Source organism: Cnephaeus nilssonii (genome assembly GCF_951640355.1).
Source record: "Cnephaeus nilssonii genome assembly, chromosome: 6".
In the NCBI taxonomy this organism is placed as follows: Eukaryota; Metazoa; Chordata; class Mammalia; order Chiroptera; family Vespertilionidae; genus Cnephaeus; species Cnephaeus nilssonii.
In genome coordinates, this window is record NC_137077.1 from 5,157,495 (window position 1) to 5,181,991 (window position 24,497).

The window sequence follows — 24,497 nt, forward strand, 5'->3', positions numbered from 1 at the left end:
ACGCTCTCCCTTGGAGAGCAGGCGGGAGGCTGCCCTGCAAACCCTCGGGGTGAGTGGGGCGTGCAGGTGAGCCAGAACATGCCCCGCCGAGTCCTGCCCCGCCCCGGGTTCTGCGTCCAGCTCCGGGTGTGGCTCTTTGCTCAGCTCCTTGAAAATTCCCGAGACCAGGGGGAAGCGGTGCCGTCTTTAGGAGAGGAAGGATTTCAGTTTCCCTGCCCCCTCCTCCCCCAAGCGTCCCCACCTCCTGCACACCCCTTGGGGGGACAGAAAAACAAGTATGAATATAAGCTTCCACCCGAGTTCCTTTCATATCAACTAATTAACCAACTAAACTGCCAATAAATTACTATTATAAAATGTGTGTATCCATAGGCATATATGTGTGGCATGTGTGCATGCACACACACACACACACACACACACACACATGCAGTTCCAGCCTTTCCTCCTTGCTTCCTCTTGCAGGCAGCTCAGACACAAGCCTCCGGCCCAGGGAAGGGCTTCACCGGATCATGGGCGCCACGTAGTTGGCAGGGAAGAGGCCCAGCTTGTTGTGCAGGCGGCCCGTCCACCAGGACGGGTTGGAGCTGTCCAGGACCTCGACCACCTCTCCGGAGCGGAATCCCAGCTCGTCATCCTCCAGGGCCTCGAAGTCATACAGCGCCCGGGCCCACCGCACTCGCTGTGGGGGGAAGTCACAGGGGAGTCCTATGAGCTGGGCGGCCTCTGAGCCACTGCCACACAGACGGGAATCTGCTGGCTTTGACATCCAGACAAAGCCCTCTGTGAGCGGCCTGCCCTGAAGGCTGACGCGGGCCTCTCGGGACACATTGCACCCCGCTGCAACGGAAAGCAGATGCGGCTGCACGGCCTGAGCTCCATGTCCAAGAGTCATCGCCGAGGCTCAGGACTTGGGCTGACAGAGTCTCCAAGGCCCCAAGAGAACCCTGAGGACAACTCTCCCTACGCCAACAGGTGCTCTTTCTACTCTGTTCACGTGACAAACAGAACGGCAGTGCCAAACTAACAGCCCAAACTAACAGCCCTCGGTGCCCGCGCACCCGAGTTAGGATGGATCAGTGAGGGATCCAGGCAACGCATCTCCCTCCACCGGAACCACAGCCAAGAAATGGGAGAAGGTCCGGGCCAGGCCGCTGGCCGGCCGAGAACAAGGGGCTGGCTGTGCGGGGCTGGGACCAGTCCCGCCGGGAACACGCCCCCCACGGTCACTACCTGGGTTCCCACTACCTCTGTTTGAGCCCCGTGCAGTTTGGCATCGTTCCTGGAGAAGCAACCGTTTCTCTAACTGCCTCTCTCACTCCTCCAGTGAGCCCAGAGGGACGTTCACGTACCCCGGCCACTTGCAGTTGCACCGGGTCGGTGTGTCTCCGGTGCATGAGGGTGGTATTCATTTCGCTGCCCATGCTCAGGCCACAGTGTCCGTCGTTTATGTCAAGGCTGCCTCCACGGCGTTCCTAGAAACAGACGCAGGGAGGACCTGTCATCATGCCGGCATCCCTCACTGTCTCCCCCAGTGCCTTGCTCGGATAAACACGGCCCGGGTTCCAGTAATACTTGCTGACGATGGCAATAAACCCTACAGATGATGGTGAGAGGCGGAGGGATGGCAAAGGCACCTAAGATTCTGAAGACAAAGATGATGGCAGGCCCCAATTACTCAATCAAGAAATGCTTATCAGGCACCTACCATGTACTTCATACTGTTCTAAGCAATGGGGATACGTAGCTGGAAAGAGAAGGTCCCTTGTCTTCATGGGGCGTCAGTTCCGAGGGGGAATCACACACACGTAAGTGATAAGTGAGCAGGGAGACGAATGTCTAAGTCTGCCCGGGTAACCAGGGAGGGCTTCAGAGAGGAAGTGATGCTTGAACTCCAGCTTAAAGGGGGAGCGCCAGGAAAGGGCATCTGAGGCAGAGGGGACAGCATATAAAAAGCCTCGAAGGCAGGAAAGAAGATACGACGGGCATGCCGGTAACTAAAGGTAGTGGACATTGCTGAAATGAGTGTTTGTGTGGGGAGCAGAGGGAGGTAGCAGGAGAGAGGCTGGGGAACAGATATGCGCAGCTCACAAAGGACTCCGTATGCCCCGCTAAGGAATTTAGGGACGATGTTATCTGGCAGCATTGTCCGTCTCGGTAAGCCGCCTCAAATCTCATCTGGACAAGGCGGGGGGGAGTAAATAAATAAGTAAGGAAGGCAGGCTCCACGGCAGGTGTTAATCCGTCTTTCCTGTAGATCGCCACAGCCCGGTGGGGTAAGGGACGTGAACAGATTGGAAATTGTGCTGATAGGAAAGTGAAGCAATTGTTCCCCGAGTCCTTGGGGTAAGAAAGGGTGTGAGTGTGAGTGTGTGAGTATGTGAGAGTGTGTGTGTGTGTGTGTGTGTGTGTGTGTGTGTGTGTGTGTGTGTGTTTCAGGCAGGAAGCCATTTGATTCACACAGGCTTCTTTGCCAAAGCAGTTCCCATATCATATTTCTACCACTTGGGGCCCCAGCATCTTTTTCTTCTTTTTAAAAATATGTTTTTATTGATTTTAGAGAGGAAGGGAGAGAGAGAGATAGAAACATCAATGATGAGAGAAAATCATTGATTGGCTGCCTCCTGCACACCCCACACTGGGGATCAAGCCCACAACCTGGACCAGAATTGAATCTGGGACCTTTCAGTCCACAGACCGATGCTCTATCCACTGAGCCAAACTGGCTAGGGCCCCAGCATCTTCTTTATGAACTTTGTGAGACCTGCTGAGGTGGGGCCAGGCCAGCAGCCCAGGACCCCAGCAGAACCACGGTGTTTATTTGCGATGGCTGTTTCCAGCCTCGCAGGGAGTTCTCACGCAGTAAGTGGCAGTGGGATCAAGGTGACCTGAGCCTCAGTGTGGGGGTGGGGGAGAGAAGGGCCTGCCCCCACCTCACTGTGCCCACTCCATCCCTTCCAGATACCTGATGAAAGTGGTGATGCTGCAGGTACCGCTGCTGCCCCAGCGGTGGGGCCGGGGGATACTGTGATGGAGGGGGTGGTGGGTGATCCGACAGCTTCCGGTTCATCGCAGGCCGGCTTTCTTCTCCCACAGCCCCACTGATATGGGGGCCTCCCTGGGGCCTTCGGTCCAGGCTGTTGCCCCGGCGACCCTGGGAGAGAACAAAGATGATCCATCCTCCTCCCATGTCTCCTGGCTCTACCCCACCCTTCAGGCAGCTGTTTCCAGACTTGGCTCATGACAGCTCCGAGAAACCGCTTGACAGGTTGGGGGGCATCTTAGAGAGAACCCATGGTTCAGACCCTCAGATTCTCCTACTTTGGGGATGTCAGGTCTCTGGGTCACAGACTGACACTTTCCATATGGTCTCCATTTAGTCCATTCCTAGTGGGCTTGTTTTTTCTCTGTGTAATCAAGCTTAAATATTCTCTTTACTGACACAATGCCACCCCTCCTTATCGCATGTTGCCACAATGCCGGACATGCTACCCTCCAGATAAGCTCTGCTATTGACTTTGCATGATTCTGAACTGTCATTTACAGCCTGGTGATGAGACACAAACACAACACTCTTGTAGCACCATGGAAACCAGGCCTGCACGGGGCATGCTGGGAGGAGCAAGGCCCTTCTTAAGGGTCTCCACCTCAGGAATCAGAGATCGTTATTTTTATTTAAGTTGTAGAGGGGTTTAGTATATGCCAGGCACCGTCCTAAGCACTTGACAGATACGAACGCACTGAATCCAGTTTAGGGCAGTTTCATGTGGCCTGTCTGCATGCACATCCTAGTAAATTAACACCGCTGTCCGTTTCCTGTTACAATAACTCACAAGGTCTTGGCCAACCTTTGTTTTTCTTTCTGAACTTCTGTGTGCACTTGGTGGGAACACCCTTTTCTCCTTTGATGGTAACTTCTCAGCTGAAAAGCAGCCAATTACTTGAAAGGGATGGGTTCCTTTGTTTCCCCACAGCGTGTGCTGCTCTCAAAGTCTCAATGCCCTTTCAGAGAACCCGTCCCTGGGATTTCAGCTGCTCCAGTCAACGCTTCTTCCTATACCTCTCTCTTAGGTTTTTTCCTTTGAAAAGCATTTTATAAATTGTGTGTGTGTCTGTGAATTTACTCATGGGAGGCAAGTTAGTATTTTCATTGCACCTACTATGGACCAGAATCTGTGGCAAGTGCTATAACTATACCGGTGTTTTCTCAATGAATCCTCTTAACAGTCCATTCTATACTCAGAAAGGTTTCTTTTTTGTTTTTAAAATGTTTTTTAATTCCTCATCCGAGGATATATTTTTATTGATTTTGAGAGAGGAAGAGGGATAATGAGTGAGAGAGAGAGAGAGAGAGACATTGATGTGAGAGGGAAACATCAATCAGTTGCCTCCCGTATGTGCCCCCAACTGGGGATCAAACCTGCAACCTGGGTATGTACCCTGACTGGGAATCAAACACACAATTTTTTGGAGCACGGGACAGCACTCCAACCAAGTGAGCCATGGGCCAGGGCAGAAAGGTTTCTTAACTTGGCAGGTCATAAGGATAGCTAGTGATGAAATCAGGATTTAAAGCCAGGTCTGTCTGATGCATTTTCTGTGAAAACAAGTCTCTATATTCCAAATTTTCCAGGACTATGCTTACTATAAATCCTGTACTACACTAAGTTTTCCACTCCAATGCCTCCTCTCCACCCCAAATCCTGTCACAAAGCTCTAGCTCTGGGCCGAAACTGATGCAGTAATGTCTGTACCACAGTAAGAGCCCCACTGCACCGAGTGCTGCGGTGGTTAGGCATGATGTACGGGAACGGGACGCATTATCTTCTCACCTTCACAACCATCTTTGGAGGTGGCTATCACTGTCATCCTGATTTCATGGATGAGGAACCTGAGGATCGGAGAACTTTCCAAAGTCACCTGGCTAGGGATTTAAACTGAGATCTGACTTTGCAGTTATTCTACTTTTCAGAATCCTCAGAGGACCTGCCCATCAAATACATTGTCTTGGTGGTTCATGTAAGATTCCAGCTGCCTAAAATCCCTACATGGGCCTGGCCAGTGTGGCTCATTGGTTGAGGGTCGACCCATGAACCGGAGGTCACGGTTCGATTCCTGGTCAGGGCACATGACCAGTTGCAGGCTCAATCCCCAGTAGGGGACATGCAGGAGGCAGCCAATCAATGATTCTCTCTCACATTGATGTTTCCCTCCCTCTCTCCCTCTCCCTTCCTCTCCCTGAAATCAATAATAAACATATATATATTAAAACATTTTTTTCAGCCGAAACCGGTTTGGCTCAGTGGATAGAGCATTGGCCTGTGGACTGAAGGGTCCCAGGTTCGATTCCGGTCAGGGGCATGTACCTTGGTGGTGGGCACGTCCCCAGTGGGGGGTGTGCAGGAGGCAGCTGATCGATGTTTCTCTCTCATCGAAGTTTCTACCTCTCTATCCCTCTCCCTTCCTCTCTATTAAAAATCAATAAAATATATTAAAAAAAAAACTACCAAAACATTTTTTTCAATCCTGAGATGGGCTGACCTGGTCCTCTCGCGTCCTATCCCTCAGGAAGATCTGCTTCTGTTTGGAGATAGAAGTTGTCCTGTAGTAGTCCACCAGCTTGTTGAGGGATGGAAACTTCTCTGTCCATAGGAAGTAGTTACCCTTGTTGTCCCTCATGACCTTGAAGTGCTGAACATCATCCTCGTGCCTAGAGATCAAGGCAAATCCAAACTGTGTTGTTACATGGTGACAGTGTCCCGGCCTTCGGGGTTGATGGCATCTGGGGATGCCAATCGAGTTCTATTAAGGCAGGACATGGCGATATGGGGAGCTCATCACTAGGCAGGTGGGTTGGGCCAGTCAAGCTCTAGCGGGGAAGGGCTGTTCAGGACACAGGTGCACTAGAGCAGAAGGTAATGTGTCTTCTGACACTGGAGTCGACTTTTTAAAAGAAAAAATGTGCCAAGTGCTTTAAAGACTAAGAGGTCAAGGCCCTTTTGACTATGTTTATCTGAAATATGGCCACCCCTGAGAAATGTACTACGCTAGGACTCTGCCAAGACTCAGAAAGGAGGGGTTTTTCAAGCCCTTGTTATCTTTCCGTTATCAGAAATACTTTGAACCAGCTCCTTCAAGCCCACAGACTTGCTCTGGACAGCCAGACCCTACCTTGGGAAATGTGTCATGCTTGGTCTCTACATCGGTCTCTTGGTCTTGGTTTATGTTTTGTATAAATAAGGTTGCAAAGCATTTTGAGCTTTGGGGGAAAGAAGTATTACATAGAATTGTGGAGTTTTCATTGGGACAGACTTCAGAGATGGTTTATCCTTATGTCTCCATGTTACAGCTGAGGGTGCTGAGGCTCAGAGAGATGGAGGGCCTTGGTCAAGGTCCCCACGAATGAATGGCAGAGCTGAGGCAGGAACCCCGGGTCTCTGACTCCTGCCTGCCACACCATGTACACATGCTAACTCCTTTACATGGGCATCTTCCAACACCGGCTGGACTCACAGGGCAGGGGCACATTTGTAGCGGGTTGGAGAGATTGGATTTTATTCATCGCGAAAGGAAGAACTGGACCTTTACTAACAGCTCCAAGTCATTCTCTTTAGGATATCAAGTTTATGTGTGAAATGGACACACATTTATATCTAAAAATTAACTGGTGTTAATACTGCCAATTGCCTGATCCAGCAGAAAATTCAAGAATTTAGAGTGTTGGAGAGTGAAGACACGTCTGAAGGATGGCTAGTGGAGCTTTCTTAGGGATGGAGTTAGTGGTCTGTGCTCAGAGGGGACAGGAATTCCGATCATCAGTATCATTTACATCCTGGGCTCTGCTTGTGGGCAGGTGAACCCATGCAGTGAGCTCTGCTTTGGCGGCTCTGGGGTGGTAACCAACACTGTGCAATCATGGCATGGCCACTCACAGATGTTTTCTTCCCCATAACAACACATGGCTCAGCTCATAGTCGCAGGGAATATCCTTGGGGTGTATTATTCATCCATGGCCTCTGGTCAAAGACCACAGAGTGAGAAACATTAACCCTTTCACTCTCGTGAGCTGGGAGGGGGGATGCCAGGATTTGGGTGGAGAGAGCGTGTTCTGGGAGGGGCAGAGAAAAGGCTAAAGCCTAGTGTTTCAGATGCTTATCAAGATGCTAAGTGACAGAACTACAATTAGCTCTTCATTATCTGTGCCCCTGACAGAAAGCAAATGTGTAAATAAATTTAAAAAAATGACTTCGCTCTGGAATGCATTACCCTACTTTTCGGCAGAAGATGAGATCATGATTATGGTAATGATCGCTGTTACAAGAAGCTGCATTGCCTCAATAGCAGGGGAAGGCTCTGGCGGAAGGCAAGGCTGACTGCTTTAGAGAATCTACTTCAGACAAGGAGATGTAAGTCATAGTTCCTGGCTGAAGAGGCCAGAGCCAACTTCATGCAAACCACAGGCACCAGGAGGTGCCCTTCAGTCTGACAACTCACTTGGTCCATTCCATAATCAAGGCCCTTAAGAACTAGGTTGGGCTTGTAAGGTTTATTGGTAGAGCAAAATTTCATTAAGAGATGTAACAAGCTTAGAATTGTGAGACATTGATACTGGCCTGACCTAGAATATACCACTGTCCAGGCTGCGAAAAAGAAAGGAAAATTAAAGAGTTTAAACGAGACTGCAAGGGCAATGTGCACAAGCCCAAGCTATTTTCGAACACTCGAGAGGCACATGCACAGACAAATCATTGACCCATTATTTGTCAGCCCCTCCTACCTAGTCCTTAAAATATCCATTCTTTCTAAATAGTAAAGTGACCTCAGTTTATTAGCCGAGATCGGATTTATGTACTCAAGCCGCAGGCCTTTCAAAATATATAGAATAATCCAGATCAGCATTTCCTGTCAACTAACTCGACAGCGGGCTTCGCCGTGCAGGCTGTCGCCCTCCCGTGCTGCCATCAGCGTGAATTCTTGCACTTTCACATGTGGTCACCCAGTCTGAAACGTGACTGGCAACCCCAGACATGCTGACCACACGCAGTGTGTTCAGACTCGGGGCTTCTGAGTGTGGGGCTGTGTCACGCTTGTGCCTGGACTGAGTCACTTCCTCTGGATGCTGCGCATTAGGGAGTTTGCTGTTAGTCTCCCTCCCCCCCCACCCCGCCCGCCTCAGCTCTGCCCTGCTGCCTGTTGTGGGTGCTCTGTGCGGCCATCCTCCACTCCATACGTGCCCCATGGTGATGACGAGGGGTTTCCATTCCTCTCTGACCCTGCCTCAGCATCCATCTGTAGTAAAAGGTTACCATTTAGATCTCAGGATGAAGGTGGACAATTCTCCCCACTTCTTTTCACAAATACTCATCAAGCACCCACTGGGCACAGGCACTGTTAAAGGCACAGAGATGAGGCAGACAAAAATCCCATCCTTCCGGAAGCACCTGCGCTAGAGAGGGAGGCAGAGAAATGTATACATGTTTTTGGCCACAAACCAATGTGCCTCGGAGTTACATGCATGTGTCATGGGAAGGAAGTAGATAGCATCACAGTTGATAAGATGCCTGGGCCCCTCGGCCACCACGCTCCTGAGCAATAGGTCAGGTGCAAGAGGTCACTTCATGGCTTTGAGGTCCGGGTCAGGGCGGTGTCGGGATGGCAGTACCTGACGGATATGGAGAAGTCCCCGGGGGAGCTCTGGCTGGCCCGGATGATGAAGAAACCAACCTCCTTGGCCATGAGCAAGTTCTCTGCCTGGTGTCGCGAGAGGCCTTCGTGAAACCATCTACCGGGTGAGAGAAAACCACAGGATTTTGGTGAGATGCCAGAGCGATAGGAGGGGGAAGTACTGGTAGAGGTGAGATAACCCCAAGGAGAGAGGCTGGGGGCAGCAGCGGAGAAAGGAGAAAGAGGGGCCAGGCGCTCTGGAAGCCCAAGTGTGCAGGCGGGTTCAGGCACAGCGAGTGAGTGTGCCCGCGACGTCCCCTCTGTCCCCTCCAGGCGAAGCCCGTCCAGCTCGGAACACCTGCATCATGGAAATGTGCGGCTGCACCAAAATGGGGCCTTGTGGGGTCTGGCTGGAGGGGGGCAGCCTCCGCTGGCAGGTGCAGGAGGGAAGCTGCGAGGGAAGAACTGCAGGGACACCCCTGTGCCAGGCGGACGGGGACCCCTGCAAGCACTGGAGGCGGCCACCGGGCAGGCTGGGGAGGGCCTGGGGCTGGGCGCCCAGGCTGAGACCGCGGGGCCTGGAAGGAGTTGTAGCCCAGGGCCGGCTCTCACTCAGAGCCCGGCCAAGGCTGCAAGGCACCCGGGAAGCCCTGCACACACACTTGGCAGTGAGCGAGGCCGGCAGCAGCCAGGGAACCATGTCTACAGAGCAGGCTCCTGGGCCTAAAAAACCCAGGCCGGAAAGGACCTTTACTGCGGAAAGGGAGAAACCGAGGAGAAACTGCCCTTTCCAGGGGGCAGCGAGGGGGGCAGCCTCGAAGTGGCAGGCCACTTGTCATCTATGAAAAAGGCCGCATTCCTATATCTTCAATGCAAGCTACTTGCCAGAAACATCTTTGTCACAAGCCCTTTGGCTGTAAACATTTTCACCGCATAACTAATGGTTACAAGGCCATTTTGCAGTAAAAAAGTTAAAATCACGACAAATAAAAGAACATAAAAGTAAAAGGGCTCTATTTGAATATAGTTGAAGTGTGTGTGGCTTCCTGGCAGTGCTGCGCAGGTAACGGATTTTATTTTGGGGATCGTAGCTGAGCACTTGTCTTCGTTCTGTGGGAAATGTGGGTTCAGCTCTGTGCCCGCACAGGGCCTCGCTTCTCTCCTCCAATTAGTGTGTTTGGGCATAAGAAACCCACCTTTGGGGCCAATCTGCCTCCTCTGGAAGAAATGCCATGTTAAGACCCCAACCACGTCTCCTCTCACTGTACAGACCGTGAAGAGGGCGGGCTGAAACTCACAGACAGTACAGCAATGGGAGGAACTAGGAGAGCTTGTCATGGAGAAATGAGACAAAATGACAACTAGCTTAAATGCACTGTGTGTGGAAGGCAATTGATCGGTTCATCAATGGAGAAATGAAACCAAACAAACACGCAAAGAAATCAAAATCAAACTGCCAAACAGTTATTTTCTTTTTTATGGCAGTTGATTGATTTGTCAATAAAGAAATGAAGCCAAAGCAGAGGAAAATACCAACTGTCAACCAGTTATTTATCTTTTTTTTTTTTACGGTAAAATTGCCTGAATTCAGCCAATTAGTTACATGGGCAAAATGTCTGCAGCAAAATGTCTACAGCAAAGACTCTACTAGGGAAGCACCCAGAACGGAAAGGGCCAAGCACTTCCGCGGGCCAGGCAAACAGCGGCGACAGCCTCCGGAGGAGGCCAGTCACCTCTCAACCACAGGAAAGTGAACAAGTATTTGCAATCGCTCAGCGGCCAGAGGTGGGACTGGGTCCCATTGCTCCCAGCTGGCTGCCCTAATTGCTGCCACTGGAAGGCCAGTGTGTGCGTCCCTTTAAGGTGAATGTCCAACAGGCATGGCTTGGGATGCCTTTGTGAGCCATCCCTGAGCTCTCTAGAACTCAGGAATCTGAACAGACGGGGTGGCGGGAGGGATGCCCTTATTCCAGGACTGCAGGGAGCGGTGGGGTAGGCTCTGAGGGGCTGGAAGCAGAGGGGGTGGCAGGAGGGATGCCCTTATTCCAGGACTGCAGGGGGCGGTGGGGTAGGCTCTGAGGGGCTGTAAGCAGAGGTGGTGGCGGGAGGGATGCCCTTATTCCAGGACTGCAGGGGGCGGTGGGGTAGGCTCTGAGGGGCTGGAAGCAGAGGGGGTGGCAGGAGGGATGCCCTTATTCCAGGACTGCAGGGGGCGGTGGGGTAGGCTCTGAGGGGGGGAAGCAGAGGGTCTGGTGATCACTTGCCTACAGGTCCTGCCCAGAGTATCTGCCACAAGCCCTGCAGGGATTTGTGTAGGAACCCTAATGGGGATGGGAACAAGAACGGGACACGCTCCACAGCAGCCACACCTCAAAGGAAATGTACCAGACGATGCAGCAGGCAATGAGGGGACTGTTTAGAAAATACACATTTGTCCTCCGACTGGAATTTGATAAGTGACACTTTTCAAGACTTGCAAAGCTGTCCACACACTACATATTAAATGAATGGCCAGGGTTTCAATGTTATATATCATTCCAAAGCTATTCATTCATTCAATAGCTTTTATTAACAAGTGCTGGGCCAGCCCTGGTTGGGTAGCTCAGTTGGTTAGAACGTTGTGCTGATATGCCAAGGTAGCGGGTTGGATCCCCAGTCAGGGCACATACAAGAATCAACCAATGAATGCATAAATACGTGGAACAACAAATCAATGTTTCTCTCTCTCTCAAATCAATAATTCAGAAAAGTGCTGGGCCTTCTTCTGGGCACTGTGGATAAATGGTGAGCAGAAGAGACAAAATCCCCCGCCTTCAGGGACTTTCTATTCTAGGGGCGGGGCGCACAGTGCACAGTAAACAACAGAGTAGTTCCAATAGGTAGTGTGTCAGAGGAGGGTAAGAGCGAGGAGAATGAACACAAAGAGGAGGGGTGGGGAGTAGGGTGTTTACAATACCCTGCCAGGAAGGCCTCCCTGGGAGGGCGTATTCTAAACTAAAGGAGCTTGGGAAGATGAGGAGAAGCAGCAAAGGGGACAGAGGAGGAGCAGTCAGGAGGAAGGATGTCCCAGAGCCAAAGGAAGAGGAAGGAAAAAATCAAATTGTGCTGAGATAACGGCCAAGAATTGACCACCGGGACTGTATGCAGTTCACTGTGACCTTGATAAAAAGGGTTCGCAGGAGTGGAAGGATTCTAGAGAGAGTGGGAGCGGAGGAGTTAGAGATGATTAATATAAACAATTCCTTTGAAGAAGTGGAGTGGTAGCTGGAAGGGGATTTGGGATCCAGAGTGTTTTGTTTTGCTTTGGTTTTGGTTTTTGGCTGGGGGTGGGAGAAATTGCAGTGCCGTTGGCTGATGGGATGACTGATCAGAGAGGGAAAGATAGTTGATGTGGGAGAGAGAGGGGAGAATTTTTGCTGGAAGCCCAGAAGGTTCTTTCCAAGCAGTGTCAGGGCTCAGTGGCAGGAGGTGGGTGGATGCAGTGAGTCAGGAGCGGGTGGAGTGGAGGGGCTTTTCTGGTGGCTTCCACTGACCCAGGGACCCTGGAAGCAAGGCCCTGGGCTGAGAGGGCGGTGGCAGAGGCGCTGGAGGTTGAGGAGCCGGGAAGGCATGATGTCATCCAGAAGATTAGGGGGCGGGGGAGGGCGTGGAGGACAGTGGTCAGCACTGGTTCACAGGAGCGCTGCTGCACCTCCCCACTTTGGTTTTCTAGCAAACCTTTGCTCGTTGGCTAGTCCCTGCTGCTCAGACAAGATCAGCTTTCTATCTAACCCTTGTGGTCAGTTCTTGAGACAAATGAGATTCAATCTCAAATTTTCATTTCCTCTTTATGAAGGGAACTTCCCCTTCTCTCTCACTGACTTCTCTTTTTGGTGTGAGTGTGGTTTAAGGAAGGCAGGGGGTGTCCGCACGCCTGACAAGGGCCAGACCAGAGCTGTTTGGGATCCCTGGTTAGGAGGGAGGGCTGGTTGGCTGGGAGGTAATGGAGTGCTTTGTAGTAGCTGCTCTTGAAGTTCAATGGCCAACAGTGCCCCCAGTGGAATTCTTGGAAACCCTGTGATTACAATTATAGATGATTTTAGTTTATGAACTTTAAACAGGTGGTATAAAATTCAAAAGAGAATGCAGCGAAATGCAAATCTCCCTCCCACCCCTGGCCTTCAGCTGCGTGGTTCCCTCTCAAGGCAACCATTTTTGACAGTCTCCTGGGTGTGCATGGATAATTTTAGTGACTACTGAGCAGCAAGGGGAGTGTGTGTGGGTAGGCCCGTCTCAGCAGGCTGGAAATACTTACTCAGGAAACTGGATGTCTATAAAATTCTTGGGCACGTATCCTTCTTGGCTCCCAAGCTCTGCCTTGAACCACTCCTCTTGGTTACTTAAGATCTACATGGAGGAGAATGAAGGAAAAGACACTGTAGGGGGGACACCAAGAAGCAAAAGAAAGGGGCTGCGGGGTGAAGAATGCTTTTATTTTAGGTTTAGAGAAAATAAACCGAAGAAACCACACAGCTGCCCTGGTGGGGGAGCAGCAGAGCCATCTTTGGGGTTTAGCTTTTCTTTACCCCAAGCTATTTCTGTCTGTGAGTGCCACCTACACAGGTGACCCCACCATGGCGTGGCCTCCCAGGCTCAGCACTCAGGGGCTTCCCAGAACCCCTTTCTCTTTCTAGTTTGGAAATTCATGTGCCCCAGACCTTAGCACCTAAGCTCATTGTCTGGGCTGACGGTAAGAAGGCAAGAGTGACTGCTCCATAATTTTTCTTCTCTGTCAGGTAACCAGGATTTTTTTAAAAATTTAATTTGTTCTATTTTTTTTTTTTTTTTGGAAACAAGCAGATTAAAACATAAATATCCAAGTGGGGCCAGCTTTGAAAACAGTAACTCTTTGTGTTCACACTCCATGTGGCTCACAAACAATTTGGGCATAACTCAAGAGATCTAGAATGCCTTTTTAAAACTTGCTTTTATTTTATTTAATTTATTTGCAAACCACATGTACTCTTGATACACATCTTAGCATCAAGACTATATAAAGAATTCTCAAAATGCAACAGTAAAAAAGCCCAAACAATCCAAATAAAAAAGAACAAAAGACATAGACAGCCATTTCATTAAAGAGCATATACAGATGGCAAGGAAGCACATGAAAAGGTGTTCACCATTATTAGCCAATAGAGAAACACAAATTAAGATGACAATGAGCTACCACCACACACCTATCAGAATGGCTAAAATAAAAAGCGAAGGTAGCACCAAACACTGCCACGGATGCAGAGAACTGGACCACCCCCACACTGCTGGTGGGAATTGAACTCGCTGTTAGAGCCAGGTCACAGGCCAAACCAGGAGTCCCGCCTCGCTATGGCATGGTCCTCCCGTGACCGTGATCCCAAATGTTGTCACCTTCGTGATTACACATGGCTGGCCTGCCTTGGCTCTACGTGACTTTTGGTTATTTTAGGAAACGTTTCACCATTAAAAGACAAGTATTTGCCCATAGCTCCCCTCTGAGAACGTTTCTATAGTATGTGGCATAGACTCGAACAGTAATTCCAAACGAAGATGGCAGAGAAAGAAGGTGGGAAGAACCTGATGATGCCATTGAGCCATGGGATCAGCCACCCAGGAGTCCGCCTACTTCTGGACTTTGGGTGAAAATTAATAAATCTTTGTTTAACCATTTTTAGTTTCTGTTTCTTGTAGCTGAGTGTGTGTTAACTGACAGGAGTGCTATGATGGAGGAGAAGGCAGAGGACGGATCGGAAAGACTACCTGGAGGAGGGGACACCTGGGCTGTCCAGGCAATGACAGGACTCACCCAGGAGAATTCTGATGTCCAAAGAACCACTCCTGAGATATGAGAAAGTACAGTGCATTCTGGGAGCGAAATGCCTTACTCTGGTGGGAGTTTAGATCGTTGTCCAGAGATAGAGAGAGGGGAAACCAGACACCTGGCCTCAGGGTCCATGTTGACAATTTGAATTTTTATCTTGACATTTATGGGAACCATTGAAGGATGAGCCATTAAAGCAGGGACATAACACAGCGAGAATTAGAGTGAAGAAAGAGCTCGGAGACGGAGGTAAGGTCGGGGAAGGAACTGCAGGAAGACTACTGCAGACATCCAGGCGAGAGACGGGGGGGGGGGGGGGGGGGGATCCGGCCTAAGAAGAGGTGAGGACACATTTTAGAGGAATCAGGAAGCAAGATGGGCAGGATTTCATGACTGTTTGTGGAGCGAAGGGAGAATGGGGATTCTGGGAAGGCTCCGGGTTTCTGGCTGGGGAGACTGAGTGGGTGGTGATGCCTTTACTAAAATAGAAAATACAGGAGGAGGAGCAGGTCTGAGGGGAACTCATGGGCCTCAGCTTGCGTGTGGGGGAGGCCAGGTTGCCTCCGGGACCATCTGAGGAGAAAAGCTCAGTGAGCAGTGGGAGACATGTGTCTGGACTCAGCAGCGTGGTTGGGATGTTAGAGTCGCCGGAAAGTGGGTGGAGTTGCAGCCACAGGTCCCCTGCATTTCTCTGTCCCAGAGATGAAAAGAGAATGAAAGGGAGCTAAGTGATTGAGAAGCAACGATGGCCTCTTTCTACTATCCCTCCTAAGGTGGAGGGAAGGGGACAGCACGTCGAGTTTGGAATGAGAAGACCTGGTTTCTAGCTCGGCCCTGTCACTTGCTGTGTGACCTTTGGCAAGTCAACTGACCATCCGAAATATGGGGACAGAAACCCGGGCTCATGCCTTGATGTGAAGATCAGTTGAGCCCTGTACCTGGACTTCCTTCAGAAGGAGTGTGCTGTTTTTCAAAAATATCATTCTGTAAAATGTGATATTCTTATGAGGGAGGACTCCAGCTCTGAAGGACGCAGAAGGGTTTTGTAAGTTCTTTAAAGCGTTCAGTATGTATGTCTTGAGTTTAATCATTTGTATTGAAGAAATAAAAGTGTGTCCCCTAACTAAGTTCTAGAATTGCTGAGTAAAGAAAACTTGACAGTTTCTTACATCAAATGTGGCTATGGTGTCACTAGAGACGTGTGGTATGTGTATGCGGAGGGGTGTGGGGAGCAGAAAATCTAGGTCAGAAGAAGAAGTAGGATCCACATAAAGGCACGAGGACGGTTTGAGGACGGTTCACGCGGGCCATGTCCCCGGGTCTATGGTTTCGGAATTCCTTTCTCCCGTCTCATGGGAATTTGGAGTTTGGCCTGCGTGGCCAACGTCAAACAGGAGAGTGGGCAGGGATGAGGTGAAAGAGGCCATTTGGAAACTGGCTCTTCATGGGAAGAACCACATTCTGTGCTCAGTTCTCTGACCTGAAACTAGCTGTCATTTTAGTAATCGTGGCTCACACCCATCCACCTCCTCCCGCGACTGAAAGATTATCGCACGATGCCGGCCCCTTCTCCCCACCACCTGGCTTTCGGTCTGCCTGAGACTGTGTTCCCGGGGAGGTGAATTTACAGCCTATTTTTGGTGTCTAGAAGACAAGGTTTTAAAAATCCATTTTCTGCAAAGAAGAGTATTTGGGGGGAGGCGGTTTCCTCCTGCCGTTGCGGGGCCCCCGATTTCCTGTGCTCATCTCTCCATCTACTCGGTCCCCCCTATCTCTCGTCCCCATCACGGAAGCCTGAGCAAGGAGTTCGGCCTGAACACGGGAGGTCTCACGCTCCACTTTACCGTGTCTTCATTCTCATAACGCTGCCTACAGGACACACTGCTGGTTCCACGGCCTGACACTAAGCTAGATGTGGGAAAAGGACAAAATGTACGGTTGGGAGAATTTTAAAATTGGATGGAATTACTGCTCTCAGAGGCATAGCAGAAATATGAAATATTGAAGTAAATGACACAGGATTAAATTAGTGCTTTAAGGCCGCTGTTTTAGTAGGAAGAATTGAGGTTGGATTAGATGTACTACAGAAGCAGACAGACAGACTGACAAATTCAACTGGTGCTGTGTAGCTGCAGGTCTGAGGTTTGACACAAACACAAAACACCTGGCGCCCAGCTTTTCAAATGCTTCTCTCACAGGAGAAGTGGGCTCAAGTCACTTGGCAGGAGTTCTCTGTTCACCATTCTGCGACCAGCATCTAGTGAGCACCTGCTGTTTGCACGTAGGTGCTGGGAATGCAGAGGTGAATAAGCTGGGGCCTTCGCCCTGCCTGGGGACTCACAGGCTGGAGGGGGTGGCTTGGTGGCGAGCTGGGCAGGCCTTTTTTGTACCTTCTAATGAAAAAGTCTGTTTAGCCTTTTATTTAGCTCTAAAGGCCAAACACAAAAGAGCATCCTGGGAGGGAGTTGCAGAGTCTGTCAAGAAATGGCTTTGAAAACAATGGTGAGGCTCCCAGGGCGTTACTCAGCTCTGGGGGGAAGGGACAGGCTTTGCGGCCATATGCAGAGGGTCCCACAGGCAGGGCCACTAACCCCCATGTGGCAGACATTCTGTGAAGCTCGGCCAGAAAGCCCCTCTGCTTTTCTCTTTACTGCACAGCTGCAATGGACAGAGTTTAAAAAGAAAGAGGAGTTTGGCCTTTTCATGGAGTTCCACACGAGCCTGCAGAAATGCAATCTAGCGATTCAAGAAATGTGTACAGAGCACCTGTTTGGGGCCGTGATTTGTACTAGATGCTGGGAAGATGCAAAGACGGCATGGCTCTGCTCTTAGTGAGCTCACAGACCCGTGGAGGGGTCAACCATTCATTCACTTACCACCTATTAGGGAGGGTCACCTTTCTGCTGTTCTAAACGCTGAGGCAGACCCAGCCCCCGCCCGCACAGAGCTTTGTCCTGTGGCCAACACACAAATGGCAATCAGGATCCCACGGGGCAAGGACAGCAACCCGAGGTGGATGTACAGGCACATCAGAGCACGGCCGCTCGGCCTGCCCATAAATAACTGTCATGTGAGGCAGGATCATAAATGCCTTGAATAAAGTGCCTGTGAAATGCTGTGGAATCACTGAAGAGGGAGTACTTACCATTGGTAATTTTCCCAGGGCAGTAGGAAAAAAGCGGGAGGATTGGTGAGGGTTCTGGGGCAGAGGTGGTCAAATGTGTGTGTGTGGGAGAAGGGCATTTGGAGGATGGGGAGAGCATGAGAAAGGGTGGTGTGTATACTGTAGTGTGTCCTGGGGACATTACTACACAGAAATGTGTGTGTGAGTGTGTGTGTGTGTGTCTGTGTGTGTTCATGCATGTGAGCATGATGAAGCTGGGGCCAGATGGCTTAGATTTCAACCAATTGGTAATGGGGGACCATTGAATGCTTCTTAATAAGGAAGTGACATGATCTGATCTGTCTTCCAGAAAGATCCCTCCGGGGCTAGTATAGAGAATGATTGAAGGAGGAAGATACAGGAGGTGATGAGGTCAGTCAGGGGGCTGTGGCCATAGTCTGAACAGGCAGAGGCAGCAGGAATGAGTAATACGAATAATACGGTGGCCACTTACTGAGCATCCGCTTTGGGATGGGACCATTACCTCTAACCCGTCCCACAACCCTGCAAAACAGATACCGTTTCCACTTATAGAAGACACTGAGGCTCAGGGGGGCAAGTGACTGGCCCAGGCCACATCGCTAGTAAGCTGGGATTCAAACTCAGATTTATCTGGGTCCGAAGTCCATGCTCCTTTTGACTGCATCAGCTCCTCTCTAGCAAACAAGGGGATTGCTTGAGAGATATCATCGAAGAAAAGTATTCAGAGCAGAGGACAGTGCTTGCAAGTCAGACAGAACTCCATTCAGATCCAGGAGAGTGAGTTAGCAGTGTCACACTCTACAGGCATTGTAGTAGGATCATTATATTCTATACTAGAGGCCCGGTGCACAAAATTCGTGCACGGAAGGGTGTGTCCCTCAGCCCAGCCTGCACCCTCTCCAATCTGGGACCCCTCGAGGGATGTCCGACTGCCCGTTTAGGCCCGATCCTACTGGATTTCTTGAATCACTAGATTGCATTTCTGCAGGCTCGTGTGGAACTCCGTCAGAAGGTCAAACTCCTCTTTCTTTTTAAACTCTGTCCATTGCAGCTGTGCAGTAAAGAGAAAAGCAGAGGGGCTTTCTGGCCGAGCTTCACAGAATGTCTGCTGCATGGGGGTTAGAGGCCCTGCCTGTGGAACCAGTAGGATTGGGCCTAAACGGGCAGTCGGACATCCCTCTCACAATCCAGGACTGCTGGCTCCCAACTGCTCGCCTGCCTGCCAGCCTGATCACCCCCTAACCACTCCCCTGCCAGCCCAATTGCCCCTAACTGCCCTCCCCTGCTGGCTTGGTCCCCGCCAACTGCCCTCCCCTGCAGTCCTGGTCCCTCCCAACTGCTCTCCCCAGAAGGCCTGGGTCCCCCCCAACTGCCCTTCCCTGTGGGCCCAGTTGCCCCCAACTTCCCTCCTCTGCCAGCCTGGTCACCCCTAACTGCTCTCCCCTGCAGGCTTGATTGCCCCCAACTGCCCTCCCTTGTAGGCCTGGTCCATCCCAACTGCCCTCCCCTGCTGGTCTGATCGCCCACAACTGCCCTCCCTTGCAGGCCTGGTCCCTCCCAACTGCCCTCCCCTGCTGGCCATCTTGTGGCAGCCATCTTGTGTCCACATGGGGGCAGCCATCTTTGACCACATGGGGGCAGCCATCTTGTGTGTTGGAGTGACAATCAATTTGCATATTACTCTTTTATTAGATAGGATAGAGGCCTGGTGCACGGGTGGGGGCCAGCTGGTTTGCCCTGAAGTGTGTCCCAGATCAGGGTGGGGGTTCCCTTGGGGCATGGGGCGGCCTGGGCGAGGGGCCTATGGTGGTTTGCAGGCCGGCCATGCCCCCCGGTGACCCAAGTATAGGCCAGGGCCTGCTGGAAGCAGATATCTGGGATTTATTATCTTCTATAATTGAAACTTTGTAGCCTTGAGCGGAGGCCGGGGCCAGCCAGGGTGGGCGGGAACCTTGGCTTCCTCCATCGCCGGGGCAACCCAAGCCTCCTGCTCGCTCCAGCTCCATGGTGGCTGCCATCTTAGTTGGGTTAATTTGCATACTCACTCTGATTGGCTGGTGGGCATAGCGGAGTGATGGTCAATTTGCATGTTTCTCTTTTATTAGTGTCGATGAGGACATCGCTGGTGGATTTTAAGGGAGTGTTGGGGGTGAAAGTCAGATTCCAGGGTTCCCATGGAATGAATGGGAAGGGAGGGAGTAGAAGCACCAGCATAGAGAATCCATCCCAGTATTAGCAGCAAAAGAGAGGCAGGAAATTGGAAGCTGGATTGAGAAATGGAGTTGAGGGAAGTGTTTTTTTTTTTCCTTTTAACTTTTCTGGAGAATAGGGAAAATTTAAACAAGATATTAGGTTCTATTTGCAATGAGAGATGAGTCATATGTTCACAATACCCATAGGTAAGGGAGAGATTGCTCACCAGGTGGCAGACCCTTCTGTGACCTTGATAAGATCCCAAAGAATTGAAGGTCACCTTTTCCTGAGTCAGCAGCCAAAGGACATTTTGACCTTGAAAAGCTCTAACATCGAAGGCACATTTTTTTGCAACCACCTTACTAGATCTTGCAAGGTGAGAACAGTTAGAAGGACAAATATTGGGGGTGTTCAAGTTCCGAACCAAGTCATCCTACCTGGTTTGTGCTCCACAGACACTTTCTGAGTCACCTCTCACGTACCGACACGTTTCTTTCTATAACAAGCATAGTTCTTAGTGGTGAGACAATGGTGGCCTCAGTGCTGCTGGGAGCCAGGGATCAGGATAGCCGAGGCGCTCTGAGGCCAGGCAGGGGGATATTGGCATCTCAGACTCCCCAGTGGCCTCTTGAAGGCCACTGTTACTCTTTTGCATAAAACAGGGGCTAAGATGCACAGTCTGCCAGTGTGAGGCATGAAATTTGGAAGAGGTCCAAGGCCTCTTCAGCTTAGCGAGTGGCCACTACAACTCCAGTGCAGGCTGGGTGTGCGTGGCCTTTGGTGAGCCCTGTTTCCACCCACACCTCATCTTGTAGCCCCAGCCCTGCTGACTCTCACCATGCACACAGAATTCCACAGGGGCTTGCTCCTTTCCGAGCTTCAGCGTAAAGCCCAACTCACCTTCATTACATCCTAACAACTGATGTTGCCACACTGCCTACAAACCCGCCTTTCACGGTGGGACCACTTCCTCCCTCACGTGTGCTCCCCGAGCTTTTGGATAAGAGCATCTACAGCAGCCCTTCGGATGGATTGGTTTCCCCTCCAGAGACAACGGGCACCTCAGGACAAGGATGACGTCTTATGCCAACCGCACTTCCATCCCCTGGGCTGGTAGCTGGCATATAGGTGCTCAGAAGGAACCCTTTTGATTGAGGTGAACTTCTGTTTGGGAAAGGAACTGTGTGTAATTCTTTAGAAACAAAGGCATGTATTGTTATTTTAAGTCAGTGGCCAGACAAGAGTAACTGAACTCCCCAGGGCCTCACATCACCTACCTTCAGAGTATCTCCAGCGTGAAAGCTCAGCTCATCCTCGCCCGAGGCAGTGAAATCAAACTTGGCGATGGCTTCCATGTTGTGAGGAGGAGCTGGAAGAAAAAGAACATGGTCATTGTGCCGTTCTGCCGGGAGAAGGGCAGCAGCGCAGATGGTGCTGGGTAGCAGTCTGAGCAGTTGGTAGGCGAGTGGTCCACTGTCTCAGGCTGGAGAGCGAGGCGCAGGCGTACTGTGAAGACTCTTGTTTTTGAGAAGAGTCTTGCTGGAGCCTTTGGGGCCTGCTTCCTGGCATCACTCTCTGAATCCCCAGATGCCAGGAGCAGGAAATGAAAGCCAGAGACTGACTCTCTCTTCACCTCCCTTTGCCTGGCCCGGCCTGTCACCATTTCTGGGGCATCTCCATTTCCGGTTGATAAGGAAGGAGACTTGCGATCATCTCTAACTTGAGGCCTGAGGGGCTGGAAAGACTGTTCTCTAAACACAGCCTGGTCCGAGGCGGCCCCTTGGCAGCTATATTTAACCAGGTGGTGTGAATTAGACAGATGCCATGGCATCTTTTATATCTGAATCATTTAAGAGAATTAGACAGTGCTGGCCAGTGGGGACCTTCAGGTCCTTCTGCATGTTTGAGAGTAGAAAGCTTCCTGGTTTTAGAGTTGGGAGACTCGATTAGTCAGCTTCCTAATTTATGTTATTAATATTGTGTAAGCCAAGTAAGTACATTTGGAAAATTTTCATTTTAGTACTTCTAAATTGAGTTAAAATATTGACCCCTCCTAGTAACAGATGAAACCTGTGTAGAGAGAAATAGGTCAGCCTACAAATGAAATGGAGGGTTTTGTTTTTGTTTTTTTGTTCTAGGAGACAGTGGGGATGTAATAGGGAGCTGAGACCTGATTTTGTTGGTGAATGGCTGCAAGTAACTAGCCTCTTGGAGTCTCCGTTTCCTCTTCTGTAAAATGGGGGTCATAATATTCAACTAATAAGAGGGTGCAATTAAATTAAATTGATTGAAAACATTATAGAAGGTAAAGCTAAGTAGCATTTTTGTTTTAAAATAATCTGATGGAATGAATTTATCCTCAGCAAAAGTAGGCTGGCTAACAGCAGCACAAGTTTTCTTCTCATCTCTCCCATCTCCTAGAACTTTTCTCATTGAAATTTGATATTTATTCTCCGTGACCCTCAAATCCTTTGGTCCTCTGCTAAGATGGCTTACTGTCAGGACACAGTCTTGAAAGCTGTTGTTTGGCTTTTATGTTTTGCAAAATTTGCCCAAGTCCAAAACCCTTTAGGTTAGTAACACTCAAACTTAATTGACTTTCAGTGACCAGTAAACTGGGACCAGTGAATTGTCCCCTCAGTGGAGATTTCTGCCTAAGTGACAAGATTTGGGTGAATAAGGAAGAAAGGCCGCCACGGGTGGGAGGGTGCAGCAGCTGAGATCAGGGATTGGAGCCGCTACTTCTGAATTTAGTTAAAATATTGACCCCTCCTGATAACAGAGGAGACCTGTGTAGTGGTGATAGCAAGGGGCTCATCTCTTTGATTTTCCACATTTGCTTGGTCATCCAAAGGAATTTGTAGAGATGAATATTACCAATCCCAAAGAAAGATATTACGCAAAAAATATTTCAGGAGCCAAAGTAAAATGTCACTGCTGTCTGAGCTCTATCACACATCAAAATGATTTCGAAAGCACAAGAAAAAAGTATACTTTTTGTACACTTTCTTCAAGATCTGTCCATCTAAGGCAAATTAAAATTCTTGTGACCTAGGATGACCCCCTCAACGGGAAGGCCTATTCTGCCCTCCACAGTGAGTGCTAAATGCCTTTGATGATTTGATTCACTCTATTACTTTAACATCCAAAGCTTCCCCTAATTAAGGCCTTGCCTCTAGTTGGCACCACATTAAGATGTGGTGTCTGAGGGTCACCCTCATGGTATCAGCAGTGGACACTGGTCACTTCAGGAGATCAAGTGTCAGGTGAATGGTCCTGAAAACCAAGATCCCATTTCCATGCAAATTTACCTTAATGAGCAGGATGGAGACAAGCGGAGTGCAAATGCTAAACATATTAGAAAGTCACATAAATTAGAGATGAAAAGAATATTCAAGGCCTGCTCTAGATGTGACCTTGAGCTTGGGAAGATCTTTCCTCCATTACATGTAACTCCGATTACACCCTCGGTCCAGGCTGGCTGTAAGTCACTTCAGAGAGAGGGCTGAGGCGGAAGCAGAATTGCCTCTGAATAGGGGCACTTTTCTCCTTCCCCCACGAGGCAGGTGGCTGGCTTTCAACGACACAGCCACATCACATAGCTCCCCTGCTTATAATATTAATCCTGGCTCAGAAAACCCAATGAGATAGGCCCACTCTTCGTGAAATCCCTTTGAAAAAATTGGTTTGCATCCCATTCCCATTTGTGAAATGAAATCTGTTCAGCTGCTGTTTGGTAGGAGGAAGCTGTTCGGGGGCTGGGGGGGGGGGGGGGGGAGGAGTGAGGTATGCTTTGTTTTTGTTCAAATCACACGGCTTTGCAAATTCTTCCCTTGATTTTACCATTCTCTGCCTCCCTAACAGCAGAGGATGGTACATGTGCCACCCCTGGAGGCCGGTCTCCTGTTCGATCATAGAAATGCGTAAAAATTTATATCTCATTCCTCTATAGCCATTCGTTTTAATTTGGGGAAGTTTAAAATTGCCACCAGGGAAAAGTAAAACTGAACTAATGTAGTTTATTCAATATTTATCTGTTAGTTTTATAATCTGTACCCACTACCACCGCATACTGCATCTGGGAAACTATATATGTGAATATATGATAAAACATGGTAGCAACACTTTTGAGATAGAAAGGAGGAAAGATAGAGATGAGAGAGGGAGAGAGGGAGAGAGGAAGAGAGAGAGAGGGGTGGGGAGAGAGAGAGAGAGAGAGAGAGAGAGAGAGAGAGAGAGAGAGAGAAATATGAAGGGGGAAAGAGAAGCTGTTTCTACAATTAGAATTCGAGAGTGCCATGCCTTCTCCATGCTGTCTGCAGTAACAGTGCTACTGACCTCGCAGGGAGAAGAAGACAGAGCCACCCTTTCAGAGGACCTCCCAGATGGATTAAATGTGCTTTTCCTGCCAGTGATCAGCTTTAGAAATGGCTAAATGCTATCTGCCATAGAGTGTGACTGAGAAGTGGCAGTTTCCAGGGGCAGGCAAGCCACCTCCAGCAGCCTCCCCCTGCCCACCCCAACCCGGCGACAATGCCATTTATCCAGGAATCCTACCTCAGAGCCGTGCAGGGCCCCTGTCCCTGCTGCGACCTCTGCTTCTCCCCGGCCCTCTGCATCTGCCTCACTCCCCCTTCACTAATGGCAGGGAATAGCCAT

At 50.0% G+C, this 24,497-nt stretch overlaps 1 protein-coding gene across 1 annotated transcript in view; it reads right to left on the minus strand.

Moving 5' to 3' along the window:
* Positions 1-502: 502 nt before the first annotated feature.
* Positions 503-24,497, minus strand: part of GRAP2 (GRB2 related adaptor protein 2) — a gene marked incomplete at its 3' end in the record, with an annotated part of 64,127 nt that continues 40,132 nt past the window's right edge. Inside the window, exons 2-8 of the mRNA XM_079775419.1 lie at positions 21,116-21,207; positions 12,959-13,050; positions 8,663-8,782; positions 5,542-5,710; positions 2,966-3,154; positions 1,353-1,475; positions 503-682 (exon numbers count right to left, since the gene is read on the minus strand). Coding sequence (XP_079631545.1) covers positions 503-682; positions 1,353-1,475; positions 2,966-3,154; positions 5,542-5,710; positions 8,663-8,782; positions 12,959-13,050; positions 21,116-21,193 — 951 coding nt within the window. The 5' untranslated portion in view covers positions 21,194-21,207. The remainder of the gene's footprint in view (positions 683-1,352; positions 1,476-2,965; positions 3,155-5,541; positions 5,711-8,662; positions 8,783-12,958; positions 13,051-21,115; positions 21,208-24,497) is intronic.